The sequence below is a fragment of the Callospermophilus lateralis genome, chromosome 8 (genome assembly GCF_048772815.1).
Source record: "Callospermophilus lateralis isolate mCalLat2 chromosome 8, mCalLat2.hap1, whole genome shotgun sequence".
Lineage (NCBI taxonomy): Eukaryota > Metazoa > Chordata > Mammalia > Rodentia > Sciuridae > Callospermophilus > Callospermophilus lateralis.
In genome coordinates this window covers 58,383,375-58,410,367 of record NC_135312.1, presented here as the reverse complement: position 1 = coordinate 58,410,367, position 26,993 = coordinate 58,383,375, and the positions used below count along the sequence as shown (strand labels likewise).

The window sequence follows — 26,993 nt, the reverse complement described above, 5'->3', positions numbered from 1 at the left end:
GACTGGCATACTTCTCCATTTAGACAAATGGAGAAGGGGACAACTGTAGCTTGGAAAATGAAAATTGCAGTTCAATTTTTTGTTGATGCTGTTCTCTGATGAGCTGTTATGAATGCGACTCGGCATGGGCCCTCCTGGGTACACCAACATTCTATAGTCATGCCAGTTGTCAATCTGACTTGAGTGAAATGTGCAAGAATGCAAAATGAACTCAGATTACCAGCACCACAAAATAAAGAGAACTGTATTTCCTAATCCACTTACAACGCATCTATCTGTCCATTCATCATTGGTTTAGTGTATAATACTAAAACAGAAGACAAATTCCATCAAAACAAGGTTCTGGTCTAACCCTCCACACTCCCCCAAACACAGAAACCAAATACATTTTATCTATTTATTCTATAAACTAAGTTTATCTGAATTAACATTTTAAAGATTTGTTGAGGGTCTTTATGGTACACTTACCAAAAACCTAAGTGCTTAGGTGAGGATAAATCATTATTTCCCAAGGTATTGTGTGTCATTGATATTTATCCTTGTATTTTTCCCTCTTCAATTTTGTTTTGTTTTGAAATAGGGTCTCAGCAGGTTCCCCAGACCGTCCCTGAACTCCTGGGCTCAAGTGATCCTCCTGCCTCACTCCCCACTTCCCACAGGAGCTGGGACTATAGGCACGTGCCACCACGCTGGGGTGTTTCCTCATCTATTTTTAAAATTATGATATACTTCAAAAATATATAAAGGCATTTGGATTAATAAAAAAGACTAAACTATGTGATCATTACCAAAATGTATCAAACCTTACTATTTTTTCTATATTTACTTCAGATATTCTTTTGAACAGGCAATTAATTCATATGATTAAAAAAAAGAAGTCAAAGCCAGTGTGAAGTCCTGCTCTCCATGTCTCCTCCACGCCAATTTTTTCTTCTTCCTTCAACTAACCACTGTAGTTACTTTCTTACATATTTTTCCAATGTTTTATCATGTGAATATAAGCATACAGGAAGGGCTGGGGATGTGGTCAGTGGTAGAATACTTGCTAGCATGTGCAAAGCCTGGGTTTGATTCCCAGCACAGACAAAAAAGCAAATGTGAACACAAAATCTCACTTCACTCCCTTAACAAAAGAACCCATATGCAATGTCCTATGCCTTGGGTTCTGTACTCAACAATACATACTGGAGAACACTCAACATCAATACTCATAGGCTTCTTCATCCCTTTTAGCTGCCTAGTAGTCCAGTATGTGCAATGTACCATATTTAGTTAACCAGGCTGTATCTGTAGACACTTTTTAATTCCAGTCTTTCACTTTACCTATAATGCTGCAATGAATAGCCACATCCATACACTGCTTTCCATGAAGGGCAACATACCTGCAGAAATTCTTAGAAGGGGAATTATTGGCTCAAAGGGCAAATGCACTTGCAATTTTGGTCGTAATTGCTAAATTACCTCTTTCACACTTTAAAAAGGTACAAGTCAATATGAATAATTAAATGTCACTGTACAAATAATTTTGGGGGGTTATAATTACATCTTATTTAGTACAGAAGAATAGCTGATTGTATATTAATAACAATGCCTTTTGGGGCAGTTTCTGTTCACAGGGAAATTATAAGCCCCAAACACTGATGATGAAAATACATAGCATTGAAAACTAGGACTAAGTCAAATTATATTAAGCTGCATTCAAAGCACAGTTTCATGCATAGATCCAGAGGACTCACTATAGATTGAGAGATTTTTTACACAGTCACAGGTGACACTGTCCTGTCACATACTATTGGGGAGGATACTATTTTTGAGAAATCCTATAATTCTTTGCAGCATCCCAACCTCTAGTTTCTATGTTTCCTGGGCTCCATGAGAGTATCCCTCAGACTTTATAGATTCATAGAAATCTAACAGGAACACTTTCCCAAGGTTTTAAAATGCTAATGAAAACTGTGGCTTTCAAAAGTGGCTCATGAGCTCAGGGTGTAGCTTAGTGGTAAAAACATATGTTTAGCATGCACACAGTCCTGGGTTCAATCCCCAGTCCTCCTACTCAGAAAGAAAAGAAAAAATAAGAAAAAAGTGGTCCAGTGGGTGGAAAGGTATGCATTAGGTAATATAACTTCAGAGCAACACACAGTCCTTTCTAAAAAGAGACATTCTTTTTAAATGTCACATCTTGATAATATGTCCTGGGGACTTTTGGCTTTCATAACAAGCCAAATCATGAATCACAAGCATGAAGCCTGCTAGCCTACAGTCATAAGACTAACACCAAAAATTGGCAAAAAGATAAAACCTTTCTTGGACTGTACTTTACCCCATTCCTCCCCACCACTCTTCATGGCTCCCCACTTCCTTTTTACTACTAGGTAGTTCATTTCCACCCCACCCTCCTTCTGAAACATTTTTGATGGCCACACAAAAATATTACAATAAAATATGAGAGAGACTAGCCTCGGGATGTGTATTTTTCACTTAGTCACCAGGAGATGATAACGGTAAAATGTCCTTTTTCTCAATACTCCCCCTGCTTACCTCCCCCTCAACTTCGATACATGCAAAGAAATCAGAATATTCACCTGTCCTTCCCACATGTCAACATTTGCATGTAAGTCATGGCAGAACTGATACAAACACTATAATATCTGTGATCTGTAATTGAATTCACCTTTGTCATTTGTTGACTTTTAAACTCAGTTACAAAAGAACAGCATAGCATAAATAGGATAGCCTACACATAAATCCAATAAATCATTTGTTTCTCAACTCTCAACTTGGAACCAGACATTTTGTTGGAGGAAGGAAAGAAGGATTGGTTCAGAGTGATTCCTTCAGATGGCAGTTATTATGATTTGGGGATTTTCATCCCTACCATTTTCTCTGTGCCATAGGATGTGTTAGAGCTTAGGAAAAAAATCACTTCCATACTGGTTGGTTATCTTCCACACATAGACACATGGAGATACCTACAAACAGATCCATATAGATCTCAGGGAGGCTAAGATGAAGAAGATAGAGAACTTGGAAGAACTTGGGTCCCTAAATCACTACTGCTTGTGGGGGGACACCTGAGGTCTTTCCAGAGGACTGCTGTTGACAGACAAACTAGGAAGAGTTCAGCAGAGCCCAGTAAAAGGGATAGGCTTCTCCCCCTGCACCCAGGGGACTGCAGGCGGGGCAGGCTGCTCTGCCACCACTGCTAGAATCTCAATGTAGAAACCACAGCCATCATCCTTTGAGGGTCAAAAGAGTTCATATGACAATTATGATATTTCAAAATCAAGCATAATTAACTTTACACAATGCCAAAGAATACGTTAAACAGCGTTGTTGAATCCCATGAAGAGAAGGTTGTATGCTGAGTGTGCTTGAGGCAGAAGCCTTATCTCTGGATGGCTCCTCTAAATACCACTCACACACACACAAACAAAACACCCCCAACATCTCCACTAAAGAGACTTCAGAGTTAATCTGATGCGTGGTATTTTGTTTTTCTCTTTTCTATAGCACTGTCTTCCTTCTTGTTTTACGGAAACAGTCACAAATAAGGAATTAAAGAGATAAGAAAACAAAAGATGGAAAGCACTAATTTTAGTTAAAAACCTTAAGCAGCAGTGAAAAGAAGAATCCGTTGTTTTAAAATCATACTAGAAAAGCAACTGGCCATTAAAATACGGTTTCCAAACACTGGAACCTGAATAAAAAGAACAGAGAAGGATTTAAGACAGAGCAGCTAAAAACACAGAAAACTTCTAGAACACCTCTTCCAGCTGCTCCATTCCTACCTACCAGTATTTCCATAGTATTTTTTTGTTCAACAGGGAGGGGTTTAACCACCATTACTGCTAACACAGAACCTGACACTTAGAGAGTATAATAAAACTCAGAGAATGATCTTTCTCATTTGCTTTCAGATGCAAGAATGCCAAACAAAACTTGAAAAACCAGCCCTGTAACCTTTCTATATATAAAACTGCTTTATAATATAAGCAGTTCATGGTTTATTTTTTACCATTTATGTGGCATAATAATAATAAAATGACTGCCTATAGTGATAAAAGAAATATTCAAGTCAGCTAGACATCTACAACATTATTCTGACTGTTGCATCTACCTGTTCTTTTCCTTATCATATTCTTTCAGGTAAAAACATCCCTAGAAACAAGCACAGACATTAAGTATAAACCTGACAAAGATTTCAAATCAAGATTATAAAGGAGCTGGGCAGGGTGGTGCATGCCTATAACAGCAGCAACTTGGGCAGCTGAGGCAGGAAAATCAGCATTTTAGTGAGGCCCTAAGCAACTCAATGAGATTCTGTCTCTAAATAAAATACAAAAAAATGGGCTGGGGATGTGGCTGAGTGGTTGACACCCCTGGGTTCAATATCTGGTACCCCCCCAAAATTATAAAGGATAAAAGTAGAATTCAAATAAATAAGGGGAAAGATAATAAAGTAGTCAAACCTTAACTATGTCAGAGTTAAATAACGTACAATTGGCCATCTGTCAGTATTTCCTTTCATGTATGACTGTAACCTCAAAGTTGAATGAGAAGGCAAACTTTCCTTTGAAATTGGGAATATAACCACAGGTTTCCTTTCTTTTCTTTCATTTTTTTAAATGGACTTTATTTTTAGAGCAGTTTTAGGTTCATAGCAAATCTGAGCAGAAGACAGAGATTTCCATGTACCTTGTCCCCACAGTTCATGCTGAACACGGCTGAGAAAAGAATCTCTGGGCTTGAAGATATTTTAATAGAAACCTCAAAAACTGAAAAGCAAAGAGAAAAATACTAGAGAAAACCTCTCAAAATAGCCAAGGATCATAAGACAACTACCAAGGGTGTGATATATACATTTTAGGAAAACCAAATGGAGAAGAAAGGGAAAAGAGAACCAAAGAAATATTTGAAATAATGACTATTTCCCCCAAATGTACAACAGACATCAAACCATAGATCCAGGAAGTTTAAAAAATACACAGAAGGATAAATGTCAGAAAAAATGTAAAAATAATAATAATAATAATTATTATTATATATATGTATATAAAATCATAGATAAAGAAAAAAGCCTTTCTAGGCACAGAGTGTGGGCCGGTAACCCCAGCAACTCACAAGGCTGAGGCAGGAGGATCACAGATTCAAGGCCAGCTACTTAATGAGACCTTGTCTCAAAAAATCAAAAGGGCTAGGGATGTAACTCGTAACTCACCGTAGAACATCCCTGGGTTCCATTCTAGAACCAAAAAAAAAAAAAAAAAAAAAAGCCAGAAGACAAAACAGTTTACCTGTGGAGGAGCAAAGATAAGAATTACATCTAACTTCTCTGAAACCTCGCAAGCAAGAAAAGTGTTGTGAAATATTTGAAATGTTGAGGGAAAAAATAAAACTAACCAACCTAGATTTCTGTACCTTGTGAAATTACTCTCAAGAGTGAAGGAGAAATAAAGACTTAGTCAGACAAACAAAAGTTGATGAATTTGTTGCTAGTAGTCCTGTCTAGGAACAAACGTTAAGAGTTTTTTAGAGACATGGAAAATGATACAGGTCTACATAAAAAAAAGGAAGAGTGTCAGAGAAAGATTAGTCAGGGTAAATAAAAATAAAAAACTTCCTTTTCTTTATACAAATGTTGGCAATGAGAACAGAGAGAAACTTGGCTTCTAGTCCATGGGTATATAACCTTTCCTGTAAGAAACAAAGTTACTCTGAAGTTCCCCCAGGAAATGAGGAACCAAAACCATGAAGTTATAACACAAAGCATTTGCTAATCTGAATGAGATAAAAAGCCACTATAGATAACTACATCTCAAGCAACATACAGGAGAGACATTCCTGTAAACTCAGTCTGTAATTCAGACTGTAAACAGAGGAACTGCTAACACACTGACTCATGGAAGATTCTGAATGAACAGTTTCACGACAATTTAGGGAAATAGGACTCAATTTAACATGTAGTTGGTTATTTTTCTTAGTAAACAGGTATACCACAGCATTGAAAAGGTGCCTGTTAAAGGCTCAGTACTTAAGCATCCTGAGCTCAAAGATTCTGAATCTCACTCTAACAGTCTGGACTTACCTTGTGGCAAATAAAAACATCTTAGACAGCAATCCCCTGGGCAATCTGATGTCATATTCAGGAGTGAGATAAAAAGTCATTTCACCCAGCTACTGCTCTCTGCTCTGGGTGGTAAAGCTTCCCAACAATTCCCTGCACTTGCAGTTGGCCGGCCTGAACTGCCCTGACCTCACCAGCTCAGTACAAGTGGGAGGGACTCTCATTTCAAGTCACCTCTGTGAATGGGCCAATTAAAATTCAATTCCTGCTTTATGAAAGGAAAAAGAGAGGGTGGCCCTTAGTAAGTCACCCTGAGAACCAGCCTCTTGGAAATCAGCACAAGGCTTAGAAATGCCAGATTTCTAATTTGTGGGCAGGAGCGGGAGGGAATCAAAAGAAAATTACTGGTTGATAAGATGCATCAAACTGAAATCAGGGTCGTCTTAAGGATCTTCTTCAAAAAAACCCCATGCCTTTATCCACGTGAAAATGCCACTGTTTGCCAAAGTGTGTGTTAACTGCCTCAAACTTCCAACCATTTGTTGAGGTTGAAGCAGTAGTTCTGTAATATCTTACCCAGGCTTCCTAAGGCACGCTTTCCTGAGAACACTAAGCAAGCAGCTGGGGACAGAATTACTGAACAAGGAAATACAAAGTACCTTGCTGCTCAACTAAGAGGGAATTAGAGGGGGCCAACTCTGAGCTTCTATCATCCATTCCATCCATTCACCTTGATTTTCTTTACAGAGCATGTAATCTATCACCATGTATGGGTAAATGCTTAATAACAGACCGCATAGTTATTTTGCTTAATAATAGACTACATGGTCATTTTGCTTAATAACAAACTGCATGGTTATTTTAAAGGTGGTGTTAACTGTGATAGAAGGTGAGGAAGGAATAAAAGGTTTCTGGAGTAAACCACTGGCTTGGACATCTCAAGGAGAAAGCCAGAACATTTTGTCTCCTTAACCATTTACTGAACTACCCTAACCTGAGGCTTGATATTTTAGGAAGAAGATTCTACCATGATAAGTTAGATTATAGAATTCTTATTGATAATAAGAAAAAGAGAGAATTTATCTCATAAGAGAGGATTCAGGGATCTAAGTAGGAAAGGCAAGACAGGGTTGGATCTGCGAGAATACTAAACCACGCAACTTGGGTGTTTAGCTGGCCCCTGAATACACCTGGGAAGAGGGATCTTCGCCCTTTTGCTCTTTCCTTGTTTTTATAAACAAGTGAGAAAATACTTTCTGGCTATTTTATAAATAGAGAAGGAGCTCTGTGTGTGGCCCATGGGGCCTGGATCTGGTTCCTTAGGAAATCCCAGCAGTTCCCAGCCCCAGGATCAGCGTCTCAGCCTCCGTGTCGTGTCCACTTGAACCTTTCGCCCCAGCCCTTGTCAGATATCTAAGACAGCAACACACAGGTGCTCACAGGTAGGAGCAGGAAATCAGCACCTCATCCCTATCCATGTTTCAAAACAAGTTAGAACAGAGCCATCCTGAAAGAGCTCCAAGTGGCCCAAACTGGAACCACCTGAGCAACAAAATAAATAACAGTAGTATTGGATCATAACCTACGGGATAAAATAAAATATGGAGCTGGGTGGGATGGCTCATGCCTGTAACCCCAGCGGCTCAGGAGACTGAGGAGGAAGGATTGTGAGTTCAAAGCCAGCCTCAGCAAAAAGCAAGATGCCAAACAACTCAGTGAGACTTTATCTCTAAAATACAAAATAGGGCTGGGGATGTAGCTCAGTGGTGGCGTGCCCCCGAGTTCAATCCCTGGTACCAAATAAATAAATAAATAAATAAATAAATATGGAGTCTTTACTGATAAAAATTAGTGGCTGAATAAAATATTAATGAGACAGAAGGAACAGTCCTTCCTTACAGAAGAATTCGAATTAATAAATACAGAAGGAATGAAGGAAGTACAGAACCATTTTTAGAATATGACATTAATAGTTACCATGGACAATACCAACAGATGCTAAAATTAGCAGAGAAAGTTTGAGGAGCAACAGCTATTTGGATAATCTCAAAATGATCTCTCCCAACACATTTATTAACTGCAAAGGAACAAACAGCAGCCTCAGAGTGGAGAAACGTGGCAGACTTCACCATAACCAAATGATCAAGGTCGGCATCAGTAGTTATGATGCTTGACCATCACGTGATCCCTGGTGTGCTACACTACAACACAACATCACCTCTGTGGTACTCCTGCCCCAAATGTCCCGTCTCACTGTGAGAAAACATCAGATGCCTCCCAACTGAAGGCATTCTCCAAAATAACTGGCCAGTTCTCTTTTTAAAAAAAGGGCAAGGTCATAAAAACCACAGAAAGACTGAGGAAATAGCACAGATCCGAGGAGACTAAGGAAACATGACAAATGCAATGTACAATCCTAAAATAAAAAGGACATTCATGGCAAACAATGGTCAAGTTTAAATAAAGTCTGTAATTTCTAAAGCCCTAAGGCCTGTAGTATTACCAATGACCAATGCTTACTTCTTAGTTTGGGCATTTGTACTAACTTTATGAAAGACGTTAACATTAGGGAAAGCTGAGTGGTAGGTGCCGGGAAATCTCGACACTATTTTTACAGCTTTGCTGTGAATCTAAAATGATTTCAAAATAAAAAGTAAAAAAGAAAGCAAACAGAATTTACAGTCTAAATGTAACTGGATGAGAACCCCTCCAATTTCCAAGTTCAGTCACACATTTATAGTTGAATAAGTAAATGAGAGAGAAGGGACAGTTCTTCCTTACAGAAGAATTTCAATTAATAAATGCAGAAGGAATGAAGGAAGTACAGAATCATTTTTAGAACACTGCAGTAATAGCTGCCACCAACAATATCAATACTTGGGTTGCAGCCCCTGCGGGATAGGAAAGTTACAGAGTGGATTATTATAATGGCTTACAACTCACCAGCAGTTGTGGAGATAAAACACATAAAAATTCCTAGGATATAAACAGAATAAAATCTGAGCCTCCAGAATCTGAGCAGGAGTGATGGATGCAGCATTTAACTCAGGGCTTTTTAAAAGGGGAAATGCTTGTCCATATTCACCGTGTTCTTCTTTTATACAGAAGGCACTGTTGCCCATCTTTGAGAATGCTGATGATTTTAAAGATATTTTGTGTGTGTGTGTGTGTGTGATAAGAATACCAAACAGATTCATATTTCAGTTCATGTGTTTCATTCAACTTTGAGTATTTTAACTGTTTCAAGCACATAGGTCTGTGTGATTCGTGCTATTAACATTCAGGCAGTCTCTGCCCTTCTGCCTCCCCAGTCTTGGCTAATGGCCCTACAAATAGCCCAAGTGCCCCACAGCAGAAACCAGGCACTCACTCTTTAAGTATGTTTCTCTTTCCCCTATTTTCATCTTCTATTGATTCTGCCTCTTTTTTTTTTTTTTTTTTTCCTCAAATCTGTCTCATCCCTTGTGCCATTACCCCTGGTTTGGTTCAGGGTCTTGATTAGAACCAATCAGAGTTAGAGGAATAACTTCCTACTACAGCTTTCTGACCTTGAATACTTTGGCACTGACTCTAGATTAACCCACACAGTTCAGTGGACTCCTACTGAGGAAGAGGTTTGATTCTCTGCCCTTTGAAGATGCTAGGAGACTAAAGGGAACAGTAATAACCTTGGAGCCTCTGCTTCTTCAGGTTGTCCCCAGGAGAAACCTGCCAGCTGGCTCTCCCTGTGAGTCTCATCCCATTCCTGGCCTAACTCTTGGTCCACCAGACAGCTAGTTTCTGGAGACCAATCGCATGTTGAAAACACCTCTGAATTTTTTTTTTCTTTGAGTGAAATATTATAAAGAAACTTAATGTAAACGCCAGATACAGGGCTTTATTATATAAAATATAACAAGTACTTCAATGTATGTTTGCAAATCCTAAACATACAGTCCAAATATGCAAGTTTGGATTGGCATACATCTAATTTTATACTGTTTACTTGTTGATAATGCAAGTCACCATGTCTATATGCAATAACTCCCCTAATTGAAATGAGGATTACTGATAACAATGATAACCATTATGACATGCCCGTCTTAAGTGTTCTAGGTGTATCAGCATTTCAATCCTTTTGGCAACCCTAGGAGGTAGATCAGTTGTTAAGCTCCCCTACAGACTGGAAACAGAGAACGCTTAAATAACGTGCCTGTGGTTACACAGTAAGTGGGAGAAATGGGATTTGAATTTTAGATAGAGAAATTGTAAGTTCCATCTTATTCCATGTCAGTTCCTTCTTATTCCCTGTATTGTACTGTCTTTCAAGCTGGCGTTCACTTCTGCGACAATGAGAATTTTACTGGTAATGATGACATCATGCTATCATTTGGATGTCTGAATGTGCCCCTAAGGTTCCGTGTGTTAAAAGCTTGCCCTGGGGTGATGCTACTGGGAGGTGGTGGAACCTTTAGAGGGAGGTCCTTACGTCACTGCAGGGTGTGCCCTGAAGGGGATCATGGGACCCTAGTCTCATGCAATTCCACTTGGCTTCCTGGCCACCAAGTGAGTGAGTAGTTTGCTCTACCGTTTGCTCCCTGCTGATGCAATCTGGCATCTCCACCCGAGGCCTAAAAGCAATGGATCCACCTGATTTTCAGTTGGAACCTCCCAAATTGCCAGCCAAGGTTATTGTTTTTTTTTTTTTTAAATAAGTTAATTGTCTCAGGTATTTTGTTTAATGATGGAATATACCACAGCAGCACTAAATCATCACCTAATATTTCTCATTTTCTACGAATGGACTTTGTGCTAAGTACTCTGAATACCTTATCCCACTGAATTCCACAGCTATCCTATGAAATAGGCTGTGCTATATCCATACTGGAGCCAGAGGATAGTGAGAGTGAACTCAGACAAACTGCCTGAATTTGATCCACGGCCTCCTAGTGGAAAGCTCTTCTACCAGTGCAAGCCCCACAGGCCCAGCTCAATGAAGCAGTCCATGCAAAGCCCCCGCACACAGGAAGCACTGAGGTTCACCATTCTCACAATCTGACTCACAGGTAAATAGCCACAAGTCTTTGTTCAGCTGCAACCTTGGGATGTTCCTCAGTTAGAGATAAGAAAAGTTTTAAATCACCAGCCTACATTTTACCATCCTTGCCCCCAATTTCCTCTTTTAGCAGTTGAGTCTTATTTCTCCAGTGTTCAACACCCACCTCTGAGCCTCTTACCTGTGCTTCAGCCGAAGTTTAACCCCTCCTGGCCACAATGTTTTCCTGTGCTGGACGCCAGAGGTGAGGTGCTCTGGGCTGGAGGAGTTAGAGGCACCAGGATCTGCATGGCCTGAGTCTGCACACACATCTCTGTCAAAAATAAGAGAATAAGAAGCTGAGCATGACGGTGTTCATGGGCAGAAGCACAAACTAATCTACAATATAAATGTATTAAAATGGACCCTGGAGCCAGAGCTGGGCAACACAGCTCAGTGCCGTTCCAAGCTGGCATCTAATAATTCTCTGCCCCCAAGAAGGCAAATCCACAACAGAAGGACTTCTGTCCTTCCTATCTATGTTTCTATAGCACAATAAAGTATATTTCCCATCTTAAAGAGCAGATCTTCTAAGCCAGGGAGAAGAAAGATACATTAAAGATAAGCTGTCCTATAATTCAATGTTGATAAGTGAGTGAAAACTTAGACCCAGTGCGTTCCAGTAATCCCAGCAACTCAAGAAGACAGAAGCAGGAGAATCACAAATTTGAGCCTACCCTGGACAACTTAGTGAGACTCCGTCTTGAAATACAAAATAAAAGGAACTGAGGGTGTGTGAAGTTCAGTGGTAAAGTGCCCTTGGGTTTAATCCAAGTCCAAGAAGAAAAAAAACACCTTGGACTCACTGAAGCACACTGTCAAACAAAGTGGGCCCCTGAAACCAAGAGACTGCTGCCTCGATTTCACTTTAAGGAGGGCGATCTCCAAGTGTAACAGCCTTTGCTTTATTTGGTGGGTGGCAGCTCAGAAGCACATGCCAATTCTTGAGCTTGAACTATTTCGGATTGTTTAGATTCCACTGTGCTCGGAGGCAAGGCTTTTGTGTGACTATTTGAATCCACCCTCCCACCCCCAGTGCCTAACACCATTCCCATAAGTCCTTTCCTCCACACTCCCAGGGAGTCGGAGAAAAATTTTAAGCCCCACATCGCCAATGTGTTCCACCATGGGAACAGGCGTACTGCTCCTCAGGATGGTCTCGGGTCCTGATTTTCCAAACACTCTTGATGCCTCCTCTTTACAGACTGTCCCCTGCCTCAGCCTTTGAAGTGGGTTTTGTCATCATCTCAGTTTGCTGAGTACAGTGGTGTGTTTTCAATTTATGTCTTCAAGGATTTTTCTAAGCCTCCGAGATCCAACTGGTGAGGCTGCTCCTCCTCTGCATGTGCCTTGGCTGAGAGGGGAAGGGATTAGGGAACAGCTGTTAAGAATAAGCCCTGTCCATCTGGCCTCATATTTCCTGGAACACAGAATGGAAGTCAAAGAGCTCTCTTTCTTAAATCCTAAGGCAAATAAAAAGGATCTCTTTTTATTTTAGGGCATGGAGATGATGACTAGGAGGTCAACAAGAAGTTTCCAATTCTAAGCTAAAGTTTGCCTCTTTACCCTAGCACTGTGGTTTGAGTGCACCCCCCAAGGACTCATGGGTTGCAGGGGTGGTGCTCAGCAGGGTAGGAGGACCTTTAGGAGGTGGGGCCTAGTGGGAGGTTATTAGGTCATCCAGAGGCCAGTACCTGGAAGGGACTAAGGTAGTTCTCCAGAAAATGAGTTGTTATTAGAACATGCCTGACCCCTGAAAAGTTCTCCGACTTCCTGTTTTGTGTTTTATGTTATCTCTTGCTTTCACATGCATTCTTGCCATGATATAATCCACCAGGATATGATACAAGAAAGAAGACCCTTAGAAGAGGGCACATCAATGGGCTTGCCTTATCTTAGTTTGAGCCCAGAACTGTGTACTAAATCACTCTTTTCTTTATAATGTTAGCCTACCTTGGGTATTTCATTATAGCATTGTAAATCTGACTTATACAGTTAATTGTGAGTGCTACACCTCTTTTTGTGCTTTATTTTCTCATCAAGTTTAGGATTCTTGGCTTTACCATAATCAATATAATTCTAGACTTAAAATCTGAAGACTTGGATAAGATTATGTCACTTATGATCTAAATTACATTGGGCAAGTAAACTCAGAGCCTCAGGCTCCTCATCTATAGTAACATAAAAAATAAGAGACTATGTGCACAATGATTAGAGGCATGGCTCTAGAGTTTGTCTAGCTCTATGATTCTGTCCTCTCTATGCTTTGGATCTTTTATCTATGACGTGGGTACAAAGGAATATCTTCTTTCATAGGGTTGTTGAGAAACAAATAATTCCATCAAACATTTAGAGCAAAGCCTGACACATTAAGCCCTCAGTAAATTAGCCATTATTACTATACCTGTCTTGCTATGAAATTTCTAGATAATATATTTTAACTCTCTAGCATACTGCCCACACATGGTCTGTGCTTAATAAACTTTTTTTCATTATTGTCTTACCATAGTATCTTCATTTTAGAGCTCTGTTTAACTAAGATGTTATGTAAAATGGTTTATCTAAGCATCCATAATTTATTCTAGGAAGAATAGAAGAGCTTTAGCCAACAAAACCTTTTGCAGAATTTGTTCTGTAGTCCTCAACCAGGAATTCTCACACAATCCACCCAGGTACCAATCCCAATAGCCACTTGGCTTAAATTGAGGGAGAAAGTAAATTCAAAGATCTCTCACCACCCATAATGTCTAAATGTAAAGAACATAAGGGTGTAAACAGTGTACTCTAAGGACCAACCCTTGCCAGCAAGGTGAAGGGTTTTCCTTCCCAGGTCTAATGCCCTTTATTGGGAGAAAACAATCAGGGCCCAGTATGAGCTATCACAGGGCCTTTGTGGTACTTGATAACTTCCTCATTTTTTGTCTAAACCACAATTGTTGACTCTGTCCTTTCTGCACAATAGCTTAAGCCTCCCACTTCACCTTCCAGGGATGCACCCACAGACAGAGGTCTAGGGGTTCTGGCTGTCACAGTGAAGGTCTGGCAGAAAGAGCAGACACATGGGTAAGGGATGGGAGCAAGAAGAACACAAAATTGTCTCATCTTCTAAAGGATTTTCAACACATGATTTGTCTCCACCCCCAGCAGTGCCTCCCAATCCCAAAGTCATAGTGTGCTATGGCTATTGACTACAGAGGACCAGCTCAGGTGGGCACCTGGGGGTGGAGGGGTGAGACTCATGGAATCCACTTGATTGCAATCCTGAGGCTAAGTCATAGCAGCCTCCCTCATTATCAGGCCTGAGACAGGCTGGTTCTGAAGCCAGACAGGGGACCAAGAATCAGGGTATGCTACCTGGAAGATGCATCTCACAAAGGAAGCATCAGGCTGGAGAGAGCACTGGAAGAATCACCAGTACCCAGAGCACATTTATCCTACCTTAAACTCTTCTGGAATATCTGGATGACAAATAAACATGTTTAAATTCATACGTTCCAGTGAAAAGAAATCCTGTAGTGGATTGGGACAGGAGACGGTCTTGCAGTCACTGTGCCCTTCTCTCCTCCTGCCTTATCTGTACAGGAACATCCATCAGCATGTGAAACTCCAATTCCCCACCCACTGCAGGTTGCTATGTTAACTCCCTGCCTCAGGGCAGACTGGAAATGACAGTCTGCAGGGTACTGATCTCATCAAGGAATGGTGTCCCAATGGTACCTCAGGCAGACTGTTCCCCATCTTCCTCACAAATGGATATGTGTGCCCTCCCAAGTCCTAGAACTTCTTTAAGAAGGAGAGAATGAATGAGGTTGGGGGTATGGGTAATACTGGGGATTGAAGTCCAGGTGCTTTACCTACCACTGAGCTACATCCTCATTCCTTTTTAATTTTCAAACAAGGTCTCACTAACTTGCTAAGGCTGGCCTCAAACTTGTGATCCTCCTGCCTTAGCCTCCTGAATTGCTACAGCTACAGGTCTGCACTACCGCGCCCAGCTGAATGACGTCTTTTTTTAAAGATTCATTTTCCAGACAAACTGAGATATAAAGATTTTGTATCTTGGCTAAAAGGACACATGAATTCACACTTGGGACTAAAAACACTGAAAACCACTCCTCTTCTTTCAGGTTAGCAGTTTCAAAAATCTTCAGTATATGCCATAAATTCTGTAGGCCTTAGAATCAATCACTAACCCAGATCTGGTATTACCAAATGCGCTTTCAAATATACCCGATAGAAACCTTAGAATCAATAAAATCACTTCTAATAAAAATTGCTGGAATAAAACATAAGGTCTCCAGCCCTGCTGGGCCACTTCCAGGTCACTGAAGATGCTGCCCTTCCCTGGCTAGCCACACTCTCCCTCAGGTTTCAGCTGGGACATCATTTCCTCGGTAGAGCCTTTCACCGACTAAGCAGCCACCTCACCTGCCTTGCTGCAAGGTGCTCACACCAAAGTGCAATTTACACTGTCTTCTACTTCTCTGCTTGCAGGTCCCTCCTCCTCTGCAAGACAGGTACGCCAGTGTGGTGTCTGGCAGAGAGAGTGGCTCAGACAATGTTTGTTGAATGAATGAAGTACCATTAAATGTTCAACAGATCTGTGATCTTTCTTCCTTCATATCTCCTTTTAACCCACTAGGTCCCAAGCTTTCGATTCTTTTTTTTTTTTTTTATTTGCCAGATAATCTTTTAATGAGAATTATAAAAGACTAAAAACATACTTTTTTTTGCAAACTGTCTTTTTTTTAAAACAAATAATTTGCTCTTTTTTTATTAATAATTTGCTCTTAATTACATCGTAGTAATTATTTCAAAGTTATCCATAAGTGGTATATGTCTTGCTTGATTTAAGTTTTTATAAGTGTCCCACATCTGGGATGATGGGACAAACATTTTACCAACAATTTACAACCTGTTGGTAAAGCAAATGAGGATTTTCTTAGGGTATTTTATGTTGTCTCTTGTGGTCTCCTGTCTCAATATCATGGTATCACAATTACATGGGATGAACTAGGAACCTACGCTGCCCTCAGGAGGGTTAGTAGGGCTTAAAAAAAAAATCATTATGATCTGCAACCACAAGGATCCATTGCATCATCTTTCTTTCCCCCAGATAATTAAGAAACAAGAAATTCAGGTCAACCACCTACATATTTCCACTTCTGATAATGTACATCCTGCACCCCAATATTCATAACTCCTAAATATACACTGACTGCCTTACTAGGTGGTATTGTTTTGTTTTGTTTTGTTTTGTTTTGTTTTGTTTGTGGTGCTGGGGATTGAACCCAGGCCTTGTGCATGTAAGGCAAGCACTCTACCAACTGAGCCATATCCCCAACCCACTATGTGGTATTTTAATGGAATCCATTAACTGCTTTCTGAACTGAGTTTCAGCCAATAAAAGACGATGAAGTTCCAAATCACCCTGTTCCTATGGCTCATTTGAACACTATAAAAATTAGAAAAGGACAGGAGAAGCTGGAGTAAAAGTATAAGAAGCTGACCTATTGGACTGGTCTCTAGAACCCTTTAGTTGCTGGTTTCTGTTGAGTTTAAATTTTTTTATTTTGTCCTCTGATCTTTTGGGATCAGCCACTTCTTCCTTTCTGTTGTGTTTTATCCAGCAGGAAACAGTCTCCTTGCTGGCCTCCCATTTCTATTTTAGTACCCTCCAGCTAGCACAACCTGTTAAGAACATAAATGGATGGTGTCTTCTCTAATTAAATCCTGTAGCTTCCTTCTGCACTCTGGATAAAACCCAAGTTTCCTAACTTGGCCTGCGAGGCCTAGGGTGAGCTGGTCCTGCCCATCCTTCAACTTCTTCCTCTCCCCATGCCCTAACCTCACCAGCATCCCTAGAAGTTCCCCAAATCCACCAAGCTCTCTGCTTTCACACATGCTTTTCTCTCTACCTGGAACATTTTCTTCCAATTCATAACTAGGCTGGTTACTGCTTAGCTGTCTGGTCCCAAGTAAAACAGCTCCTCCAAGGCCTCCTTAATCTGCTGCAAATATTCTCCTTCCAGCACCTGATCTCTCCCTTCATACGCTTATCACTGCATGGAATTGTTCACTTGAATGCTGTCCACATCATCAAGAAAGTAAGCTCAGCCAGGACATGATCCACATCTGGCTGAAATTTCTAAGTTCTTTTTTAATCCACCATCCACCCAGAGTCAAGTGGCTCAAGTGGCACACAATTCACGTTTGTTAACCAAGGCATAGGAGATTGTAAAGGGAATACTTGTGTAATACTCCAAAATGAAGCTCCAGACTCTTACACTTTTCTTTTCTAGTCACTTTCTAGAAGAAGCCACATGTCAATTTCTTTGTGAAAATAAAATCCAGTCCTAACTTCTGATCCATCTCATTGGTGGTAGCCTTCCTTGGAGAAGGATGGAGAAGATCAGGATTGGGGGATGGAGGCCAAGCCTTTCAACAAGCAGCTGGCAGGGCTCCCCAAAGTTTTGTTGCCTTACGTTTGGAAGAATCGGATGGCTTTTTGTGATTAAGTAGGCAGTGTACCTTTATGCAGGGCTGATTTGTCCTCAGAGCCCTTTGGAGAAATTCCTTTGGATTTAGGCTGGGTCTAGGTATAGACTTGTTCTCATGACAATTTGCCTTATTAAAAACCAGATTCTTGGTTTTCCATGTGTCTAGTTTTCTTTCTATTCTGCTCCATCTCCTTCATGCCCAAAGCTGCCCTTATTATTGACTCTCCATTGTATCATCCACCCGCTTTCCCTTGGGCAGCAAGTCACTGCCATAGGTTCCCCTGTACTTTTCCCCTAGAAGTTCCGGAAGACGGACAAGATCTGGGTGCTAGACTTATTCAGTGTCTGGAGGAAGATTTTAAGAAGCGATACCCTTGGGTACAGATTTCTGTTCTCAGGCAAACATAGCTGCTCTTCATTTTCGAATGACTGACCATTTTAGCACAGGTCTCACAAACATTCTTATGAATTGCCCTTTCTCTAAAGGCCCCCCTTGTTCTCTTTACTGACCTTTTGCTAGCTATATATTTGAGACTTAACCTTCTGGTTCATTGTCCCTTCATTACTCTCCTTTTTTGCTTTTCTAATCATTCCTTACAATCAAGGAAGCTCATTCTGCAGGCCCTGGGGCCTGTCTTCTACCTAGTGTTTTAATCATAGAAAGGTCACTTGTATTTGAAGACCTCTTCTGTCTTTTTTTGCTTACCCACCTCGGGCCTGATTCATCACAAGAGGGCCAAACAAAGGCCTTCAGCCACACACAGATGTGCTTTTATGTCTCAGAACTGTGTCCACTTGCACCTGCCCTGGCTGCTGCTTCTCACTTGATTTCCTCTTGAAACTTCTCAAACGGATCCGTGTGTACCATTTATACCACTTGGCACTCAGCCTGTTTCTGAATCTGAAACCATAAGCTTAGCTATCTCTAAATCTTAGCCAATGACCTCCATGTCAACCTTGCATAAAAACAGGAAAAGGTGGATAGGGAAAAAAGCCGAATGACTAGCCCAATTTTTTAACCTACCTAACAAACATTAATCTGTGTCAGGTTTACTTTTGACTTTAAACCCTCTAGCCACTGAGTGCTTCAATATCACTATTCCAGGGCAAACGGATTAGAAAACCAAGGGCCCCCATTCAAGAGCTTATCAACTCATGACACCTTTGCTAGGGTTTATAGCCCCTAGAGCTTGAAATACACAATAATGAAATGTATATGGATGACATGGATTCTTCAACCAGCTGCTCGGGCTCCTATTCTGGCTCTACCACCTTGCAGGTGTCTAATCTTAGGCAGGTCACTTAACCTTGTGCCTGTTTCCTCCCCTACAAAATAAGGATAACAACAGCACCCTCATCAAAGTATACTTGTGAATGAATTCATATGTGTAAAGAACTTAGAATACTATCTGGTTCTTAGAAGGACAATAAATGTTAACTTGTTTCCCCCAGTGCTGGGGATCAAAGGGCCTGTGCATGTGCTAACCACTGAATACCACCACCAGCCCACGTTAACTTCTCATTCACTGAATGGAAGCTCATGTTTATTGGGTACGTGTGTGTTAGACATTTCAGTCCATGGTTGATTGGCCCTATCGCTTTGGGACTATTGTGGCACAGTGTGGCAGGAGCCTGTGGCAGAATAAAACCACTAACCTCACGGCCAAGAAGCAAAAGAGAAAAAGAAGAAAGGGCCCCAGGGTCCCACTATCCTCTTCAAAGCCAAGTCCCCATGCACTGAAGACTTCTCACTAGGCTCCATCTCTTAAAATTGTCACAACTGTCAGTAGGGATAAGCTGGGGACCAAGATTTAAAATATTGACCAATAGAGGATGTTCTAGATACAAATTAGAGTGCATGGCATGTACCAGATACTATGTTTTAAAAATAGTAGCAGAGCTCGGCTTACCATTTGAGGTAGTGATGAGCCCCATTTACAGAGTAAAACAAAAAGCAAAAGTAAAAAGTTGGAGGAAGATGTATGGCTGAAGGTCATGCCCTCTCTACTGCACATCTCCTTAAATTCTATTAAGATCACTGGGCTTTGAATACTTTTCTCTTAGACATTAGCCACACGCCAACTAAGTATACCTGTTATTTGCTGCACATCATCCTTTTGCTATTCATAAGACAAAAAGATGTGCATGAAACCAACACCAGCAAATATACCAAATATACTCAGTTAGGTGATAGGATTAAGTGATATTTTTCTTCACTTTTTCTAGATCTTCCAACTTATTTATAATTAACATGCGTTATTTTAATTATCAGAAAACATAACATTAGCTTAATTTTTTCTGACTAGAATGAGTCTAAGAGTCAAATTTCTTTTTTTTTTTTCTTTCTTTCTTTCTTTTTTTTTTTTTGGTACTGGGTATTGAACCCAGGGAGCTTTACCACTGAGTTATATCCCTATGTATTCTTTATTTGTTGATTTTGAGACAGGGTCTTTCTAAGTTTCCCAGGCTGGCCTTGAACTTGTGATCCCCTTGTCTCAGCCTCCAGAGTCAAGGGGATTCCAGGCTTGTGCCACCATGCCCAGTGTAATTTTCTCCATATTTTAATTTTTTTTTGTACTGGGGATTGAATCCAGAGGCACTTTATCACTGAGCCACATCCTCAACCCTTCTAATTTTTTTTTTTTTTTAATTTTGAGACAGGGTTCACAAAGTTGCTGAAGGTCTCACTAAATTGCTAAAGCTGGCCTCAAACTTGAGATCTTCCTGCCTCAGCCTCCCAAGTTTCTGGGATTATAGGCATGCACCACTGTGCCCAGCTTTCTCCATATTTTTAAAGGAAAATCTTCTCTAGGAGATGAAGGTGGGTGCACCTATCCTGAGAGCAAACCTAGGTAGTAAAAAGACCTCACACTGGTAGAGGGGTTTACTTGGGAAGCTCCAGCAACCACAGGAAATTCTTAGTGGAGGAGGAAGCAGGGTTTCTAGGAAACCAGGTGACTACAGGGAGAGGAACGCTCCAGGCGCCTTCTCCTACCCTGGCTCTCCATTAGCCAATGGTAACATGCAGTTTTCCCAGAGAGCAGATCTCCCCAGTGAATCACAATTCTTCACTTTAATATCAGGCATTATAGCTTGTAAAGTATTTCCCCATAATTATTCCATTTGAACCTCAATAATCCTAAAGGTCACATATAGCAGGTATTATAGACTCTCAATTGACAGACACAGACACAGTTTCATAGAAAATCAGTTATTTGCTTGAAATCAGGATTTGTAAATCATACAACTGGCAAAGCAGGTCCTTAACTCCAATTTCTGTGTGCTCTATTTTATACTGCCTTTGAACCTACAACCCTAAAAGTCTTTTGACAAAGGTGGCAAGCATTTAATATCACAAACTTTTTTTAAAGGGAAAGCTTCAGAAGAAGTAGAGCGTTACTGAAATTCAGATGGGACTCCTCTTTCCAAGCCCAGCCACTCCTGGATCTATAGAAATGAGGACAGAATGTGAAAGTCTCCCTTATACCTACTGGACACCCAGACTGCATCCCTGCCCTTAGAACTTCCTCACACTGGTCACACTGCTGAAATGATGCAGCATATGTTGAAGTAGAGGTGTCACACTGAAAGCCTGAGCCGGGCACTTCTGTACCAAGCCCAATCATCTATTCAGTCAACGGTCACTAAGCACCAACCTTGGAACACACATCAAATCAGACACTAGACTTGCAGTGATGGCAAAACAGATGCAATTTCTCCTCCTGTGAAGGTATAAATTAAAGGACAGACAGGCAAAATAACTAAACAAATCCCAAACCTACAAACCATAAGTGCTGGTGATAGAGAGTCCACAAGACCAGGACAGTGCAGTCCACACTCTGCACACCCACTCCCTTCATTCCCCGTTTGTTGTCTGTATATATTGTATATATGCTTGCTTCCCCAGTCATTTGCCTCATTGAGGACAGATATCAAAGTGGCAGTCCCACAAGTTGCAATTAGCTTATGGAATGCAATCAGGCAGGCTGTGTGCTAAACTCTTACCTACTCAGATTCTTATAGTCTTTACCATTAATCTCCAAGGCAGGTCCCTTTATGCTATGACCTCCTTACTTGACAGATAAGGAGAGTCAGAGAAGCAGAGGAAGTTCTGCTGGAGAATTTGAATCTGGATGTGGCTGATGGCAAAGCCTATGCTCTTAAATACTATGCAGTAGTCTTAACCTTATTTAGAGTTTTCTTTTCTTCCTTGGCCTGGTTTAGTTATCTTCCCAGAGATGATGCCCAATAAATATTTGTTGAATAAAAACATGCTCAGTGGATATTAGGACAGCTTCCTACTGGGCTCCCTGCAATGGTCTCTCCTGTGCCTTCGGAATGAGGACTGCTGTCTTCCCAGAGTTGAGTCCTATTGCTGATATGCTGCCTGAACCACACCAGTGTGCTGTTGGTTGGCCAGGGCAGGTGGGGATGGGTGCAGAAATACAACCCACCAAATAGGACATGTCCCAACACCTCTAATATGCCTCTCCTGACTACACTTCATGGTGCAGTCGTATCAGTGAGCTCTAGGAAAGAGCTTCTGGAAACATCTACTGGTGGTGAGAAAAGAGAAGACAGAACAGATAGCAACATGGTGGAAATAACGACAGGAAAAAAAAATCTGGAAATCTTTCTTTTAATCCAAAAAATATTAGGAAAAAGAGTGTGGTTAAACAGACACCAAAAGCAGCCATACATATGTGCACTATTACAAAAAGAAATAGTGCTGGAGCAAAGCCAAGAAGTCTGCACCAGGCCCTCCCTATCACTATGGGCAAGTTCCTTAAATGTTCTGGGCTATTTTCTCATGTGCAAAATGAAGAGGTTGATATAGAGGGCTTGAGAGTCCCTTGTACTGAATAGTCTATGAATGAAGGTGGGAGAGGGGCATAAATGACAAACCCTAAGCAAGAAAACAATCTCTGAGAACCCCCATCAACACGTGCTGAGCATTTCCACATGCAGGATCCAGGCTCCACTCTCTGTGGAATAAAGGACAGCTGCTGCCGGGCTGGGGATGTGGCTCAAGCGGTAGCATGTGTGCAGCCCGGGTTCGATCCTCAGCACCACATACAAACAAAGATGTTGTGTCCGCCAATAACTAAAAAATAAATATTAAACTTCTCTCTCTCTCTCTCTCTCTCTCTCTCTCTCTTTCCCTCTCTCCCTCTCTCTTTAAAAAAAAAAAAAAAAAAAAAAAAAAAAGGACAGCTGCTGGCCTGCAATCTTGTTGGAGACACACACAAGGATTTGGAGTCAGATAACCTGGGTTCCAATCTGAGTCCTGCCGGATTCTGTTCTCTGAACCTTAGAACCTCATTACTGAGCTGCGCTGAGGCTGTGGCTCAGTGGCAAAGCACTTGCCTAGCATGTGTGAGGCACTAAGTTTGATCCCCAGCAGCACACAAAAATAAACAAAATAAAGGTATTGTGTTCATCTACAACTAAAAGAAACATAATAATAAAGGGGACAAAGCACTATTGGCCTTATGACATGTTGACCACTACAGGATGGAAGCTACTCCACATTCAATCAGCATGGTTTACACAAGAGAGACGAATGTGGAAAGTCACTATGGGAGTGTGACAAGATGGTGGTACAATGATGAGTTTTTTAATTCCTTAAAAAGGGCAACTACAAATGCCCAAAGCAAAGTGAAAGGTTTTTTGATTTTTGTTTGGCAGAAAATAACAGGAAATTTGGGGCATTACCTGGACTCCTTAGAGAAGACATAATGACTACTGAGAAATAGTTCCTCAAGGTCATGGATGACGGAAGAGTCAGACTAGAGGCTGCTGCTCACCAGGTGGAGTCTCAGGCATAAGACGGGGATACATGTCAGTGTATTAGGGTTAGGGTTAGGGTATCTTTATGGCTGTTTTTAAAACAAAGTTGGGAAAACACATACACACACACACACACACAAACACACCTTTTTTTTTTTTTCTCAGCTCGAGCACTTCCCACCTTAGGCTGCGGGTGAGACACCTCCTCTCAAGCAGGTGGGCCACATGGAGGGACTCAGGCTCTCGAAGGTCCCTGGTAGCCCAATGTGGTCCACAGGAGCCAGGCTTTCTCTTTCCCATCTACTTGCAATAAGTTGCTCCAGCCCTAGACCTGCCTAGAGAGGAGGGGTGGACATTAAAAATGTAAACGATGGTTGTCATTCATTGGGAGAAAATAGGTCCCTTGCTAAATTTGGCATCAGTTGAGGAATCTGAGCAAAAATGAACCCGCCGCCTTGTTTGTGAGGGAAGCCTAATCCTTACTTTGCCCAAGAGGATTACCGGCTCTTAGAAAGGGGCTCACATGCATTTTTTTAAAGCCTGTGCCAACTGTATTTGTGTCCACAATATCCAAGATTCGTTCTGCTTTTAAGAGTAGATAATAGACATTCCATGCTATTTAAATGTCTCCAAATCTCAAACCTAAATGTTTCCAACCTTTGCTATCACCCGAAGCAGATTCTCCATCTCCCAAGCTTTCTCTCAGCTGTTGCCTTAATTCTGTGGAACCACCATTTATATGGAAGGTGAGATATCAAAATGCAGTCAGTATGTGGAAAAGTAGTTGCCTGCAATTTACTGGACCCACTGCATATGTAGATTGAGCGTCCTAAGCTGAAATCTGATGTGTTCCAAAATGTAAGACTTTTTGAACGCTGACAAGACACAAAAGGTTTGGGATTTTGCAGCATTTCAGATTTCTGAATGAGAGATGTTCAACTGGTAAAGTCTATGTGAATTTTTCAAAATCTAAAAAATGCCAAATCCTGAAACACCTCTGGACCCAAGCTCTTAAATAAAGAATACTTAGCATATACAAGACAAATCAGGCCAGATGAAACCCATGTCTTGTCTGGCGATGTAGCTCAATGGTACAGTGCTTACCTAGCAAGCGTGAGGCCCTGGGTTTGATCCCCAGCACTGTAAAGAGAAAGGAAGGCAGGAAGGAATCTGTGTTTTTAGCATGGCATTCTCAAAACACCATCTAAAAATATTACAGTTGGTACCTGTGTTGAGCTTTGTCATTTACAAAGTATTTACAAATTTAATTTTCATAACAGTTTTACAGGAAACAGGCATAGGTTGTTCAAGATCACAAGATGGCAAAGACATGGTTCCAAGGGTACCCTTAACTTTCTACCACAGCTACATCACCTAAGGGCTTGGTAGAGCTGAAAGATTTCTAGAAAACAGAGTTGCCTTATTCCAGCAGGATATATTAGAAGAGTGATTCTTCTGGAACTATATTCCTCTGAATGATGACTTTTAGTGGTTTGTACTGGTGACCACCACCCTTCCCTCAACAGTAGGGCTGCTTAATTTCCTCCTGTGGTTATAAGTTCTGTCTCTATTCTGGGGTCAACTGGACTGCAAATGAGAAGGGAGCTAACAGCTCCAAGACAAACTCTTGGCCAGTTGTGTCCTCATTTGGAACCTCGAAGCCCCATGCTCTCCCTGTCTCCAGTTCCTGCCTGGTAACCCAGGCTAGATGTCAAAACCTGCCTTTGTTACCAGCTCCTTCAAGATGGGAGCCTGACTTGTTAATGTCATCGAACTCATCAACAGAGGGGTATGAAAACAAAATCAAAGAGAAAGCAGATAGGGAAGTGAGTGACCATTTGTCTGCCTAGGCAGAGAGGCGCCTCCCCCTTTGCTGGGCACTAACACATTGGAGACAGCTCTGTCAGAAATTGGGTAGGTCATAGGACAGCCAGGCCAGACCAGCCTAGGGCAGGAAATGCCCTGTGAACTGTCCATCAGCCCATAGGTTCCCTCCCACAGCAACCCTGACCCATCAAGCCTGGGAAAGGTACAAAACCCAAGACAAAGAGGAGGTACTGGACTGTGACCCCATTTCACGAATCCAGCTGCGGATCAATGGCCTCGGCCTGTCAGACCTGGCTCAGTAGGGAAGACAGCCTCCTCTCCCTACGCATTCCAGCTGCTAGTGGTGAAGAGGTAACCATGGGAACCGACACAAAGGGCTTAATGTTAGAAGGAAAGGCTGGTGAAGGGGCTGAGAGGGGCTTCAAGTGACAGTCCTGCAATTCTCCTTACTTAGCCAAGCCCATCTATTGTGAGTCAGACTCCGCTAAAGTGGAGCTTGTGCACCGCTAAGTGGCCTGGCACAAGGCCTCCTGGGTGTTAGGAACAACCAGAAAGCTATTCTTATAAGATCTCCCAGATTTCTTTATTCCCCTTCAACAAGTACAGCCCTGAGTTTCATCTGCTAGTATTCTGGCCCGAGATAATATGGCTCGATTGGATGGACAGGACTGGTACACAGTGGCATTCCCGCAGATGCAGCAGCAGACAACATTTTGCAAAGGGCCCCTCCCTGCACTTCCTGGCTTCAGCCCAGCCTCCCCAGAGCTACCCATTGGGCACACTGGGGGCTTCTCAGACAGTATGCAAACAGACCTCTTGGGTGCTTGGGGAAGTAGTCCTGAGATTTCAGCTGTCTACCTACCCCACACAATGAAGGAGAGGCATGGATATCGAGACCAATAATCCAGAGTATATTGCACAACAATCAGGACTTGGGTAAAGAGGGAGATTTAAATGAAAGGCTCATATCTAAACAAATAATATTATACATATAGTATTTAATTTAACTATCTCTCCCTTTTGGCATCTATATATTATTTTAATAAATTGGCCAATGTGATTTTTAAAGTCTTCATTAAATTAGTAGTGTTTCAACTTACCACCTGGGATTTTTTTTTTTTTTTTTTTTAGTTTAAGGTTCTCAAGAATCTGGGAGTTGAGGAAATTCTAATGGAAATAAAAAATACAAAATATGCTGGATTAATTTCCTCTTACTGTAACAGTGCTCTGGAACACATTTCTCACTTTGCTTTGCTTCTGGAGACCAAGAAAATCTTGCATCTATGTCAATTTCTTTTTTAGTTGTAGATGGACACAATAACTTTATTTATTTTTATGTGATGCTCATGATCAAACCCAGTGCCTCACGCTTGCTAGGCAAGCGCTATACCACTGAGCTACAACCCTAGTTCCCTTCTATATCAATCTTTACATAGACTTCACAAGTCCTAATAGATGGCCTTGGTTTTCTACCTTTTGGTTCATAAATTATTGGACTTACTACTTAACTGGAGTCACTGAAGTAAATCATGAAGGACAATAACAGGTGAACTTTTGAGGGGTCAGTGAAAGAACCTGACACGTTCACTGGCACCTCTCCAACACCACCTCACCCCTACCCCAACAAGAAGATGGAAGACCCATGAACCATTTAAGAACACAGGGAGTCAACCAATACATCCTCAATTAGTGTTCATTTACATGTAACCCATATGGTGAACCTATAACCACTTAT

General features: G+C 41.3%; 1 protein-coding gene across 1 annotated transcript in view; it reads right to left on the bottom strand.

Moving 5' to 3' along the window:
- The window catches only part of Shroom3 (shroom family member 3), a 302,185-nt gene that overhangs the window by 42,880 nt on the left and 232,312 nt on the right, over positions 1–26,993 (bottom strand). The window contains exon 3 of the mRNA XM_076864300.2: positions 11,284–11,415. Within this exon, the coding sequence (XP_076720415.2) occupies positions 11,284–11,415 (132 nt within the window). The remainder of the gene's footprint in view (positions 1–11,283; positions 11,416–26,993) is intronic.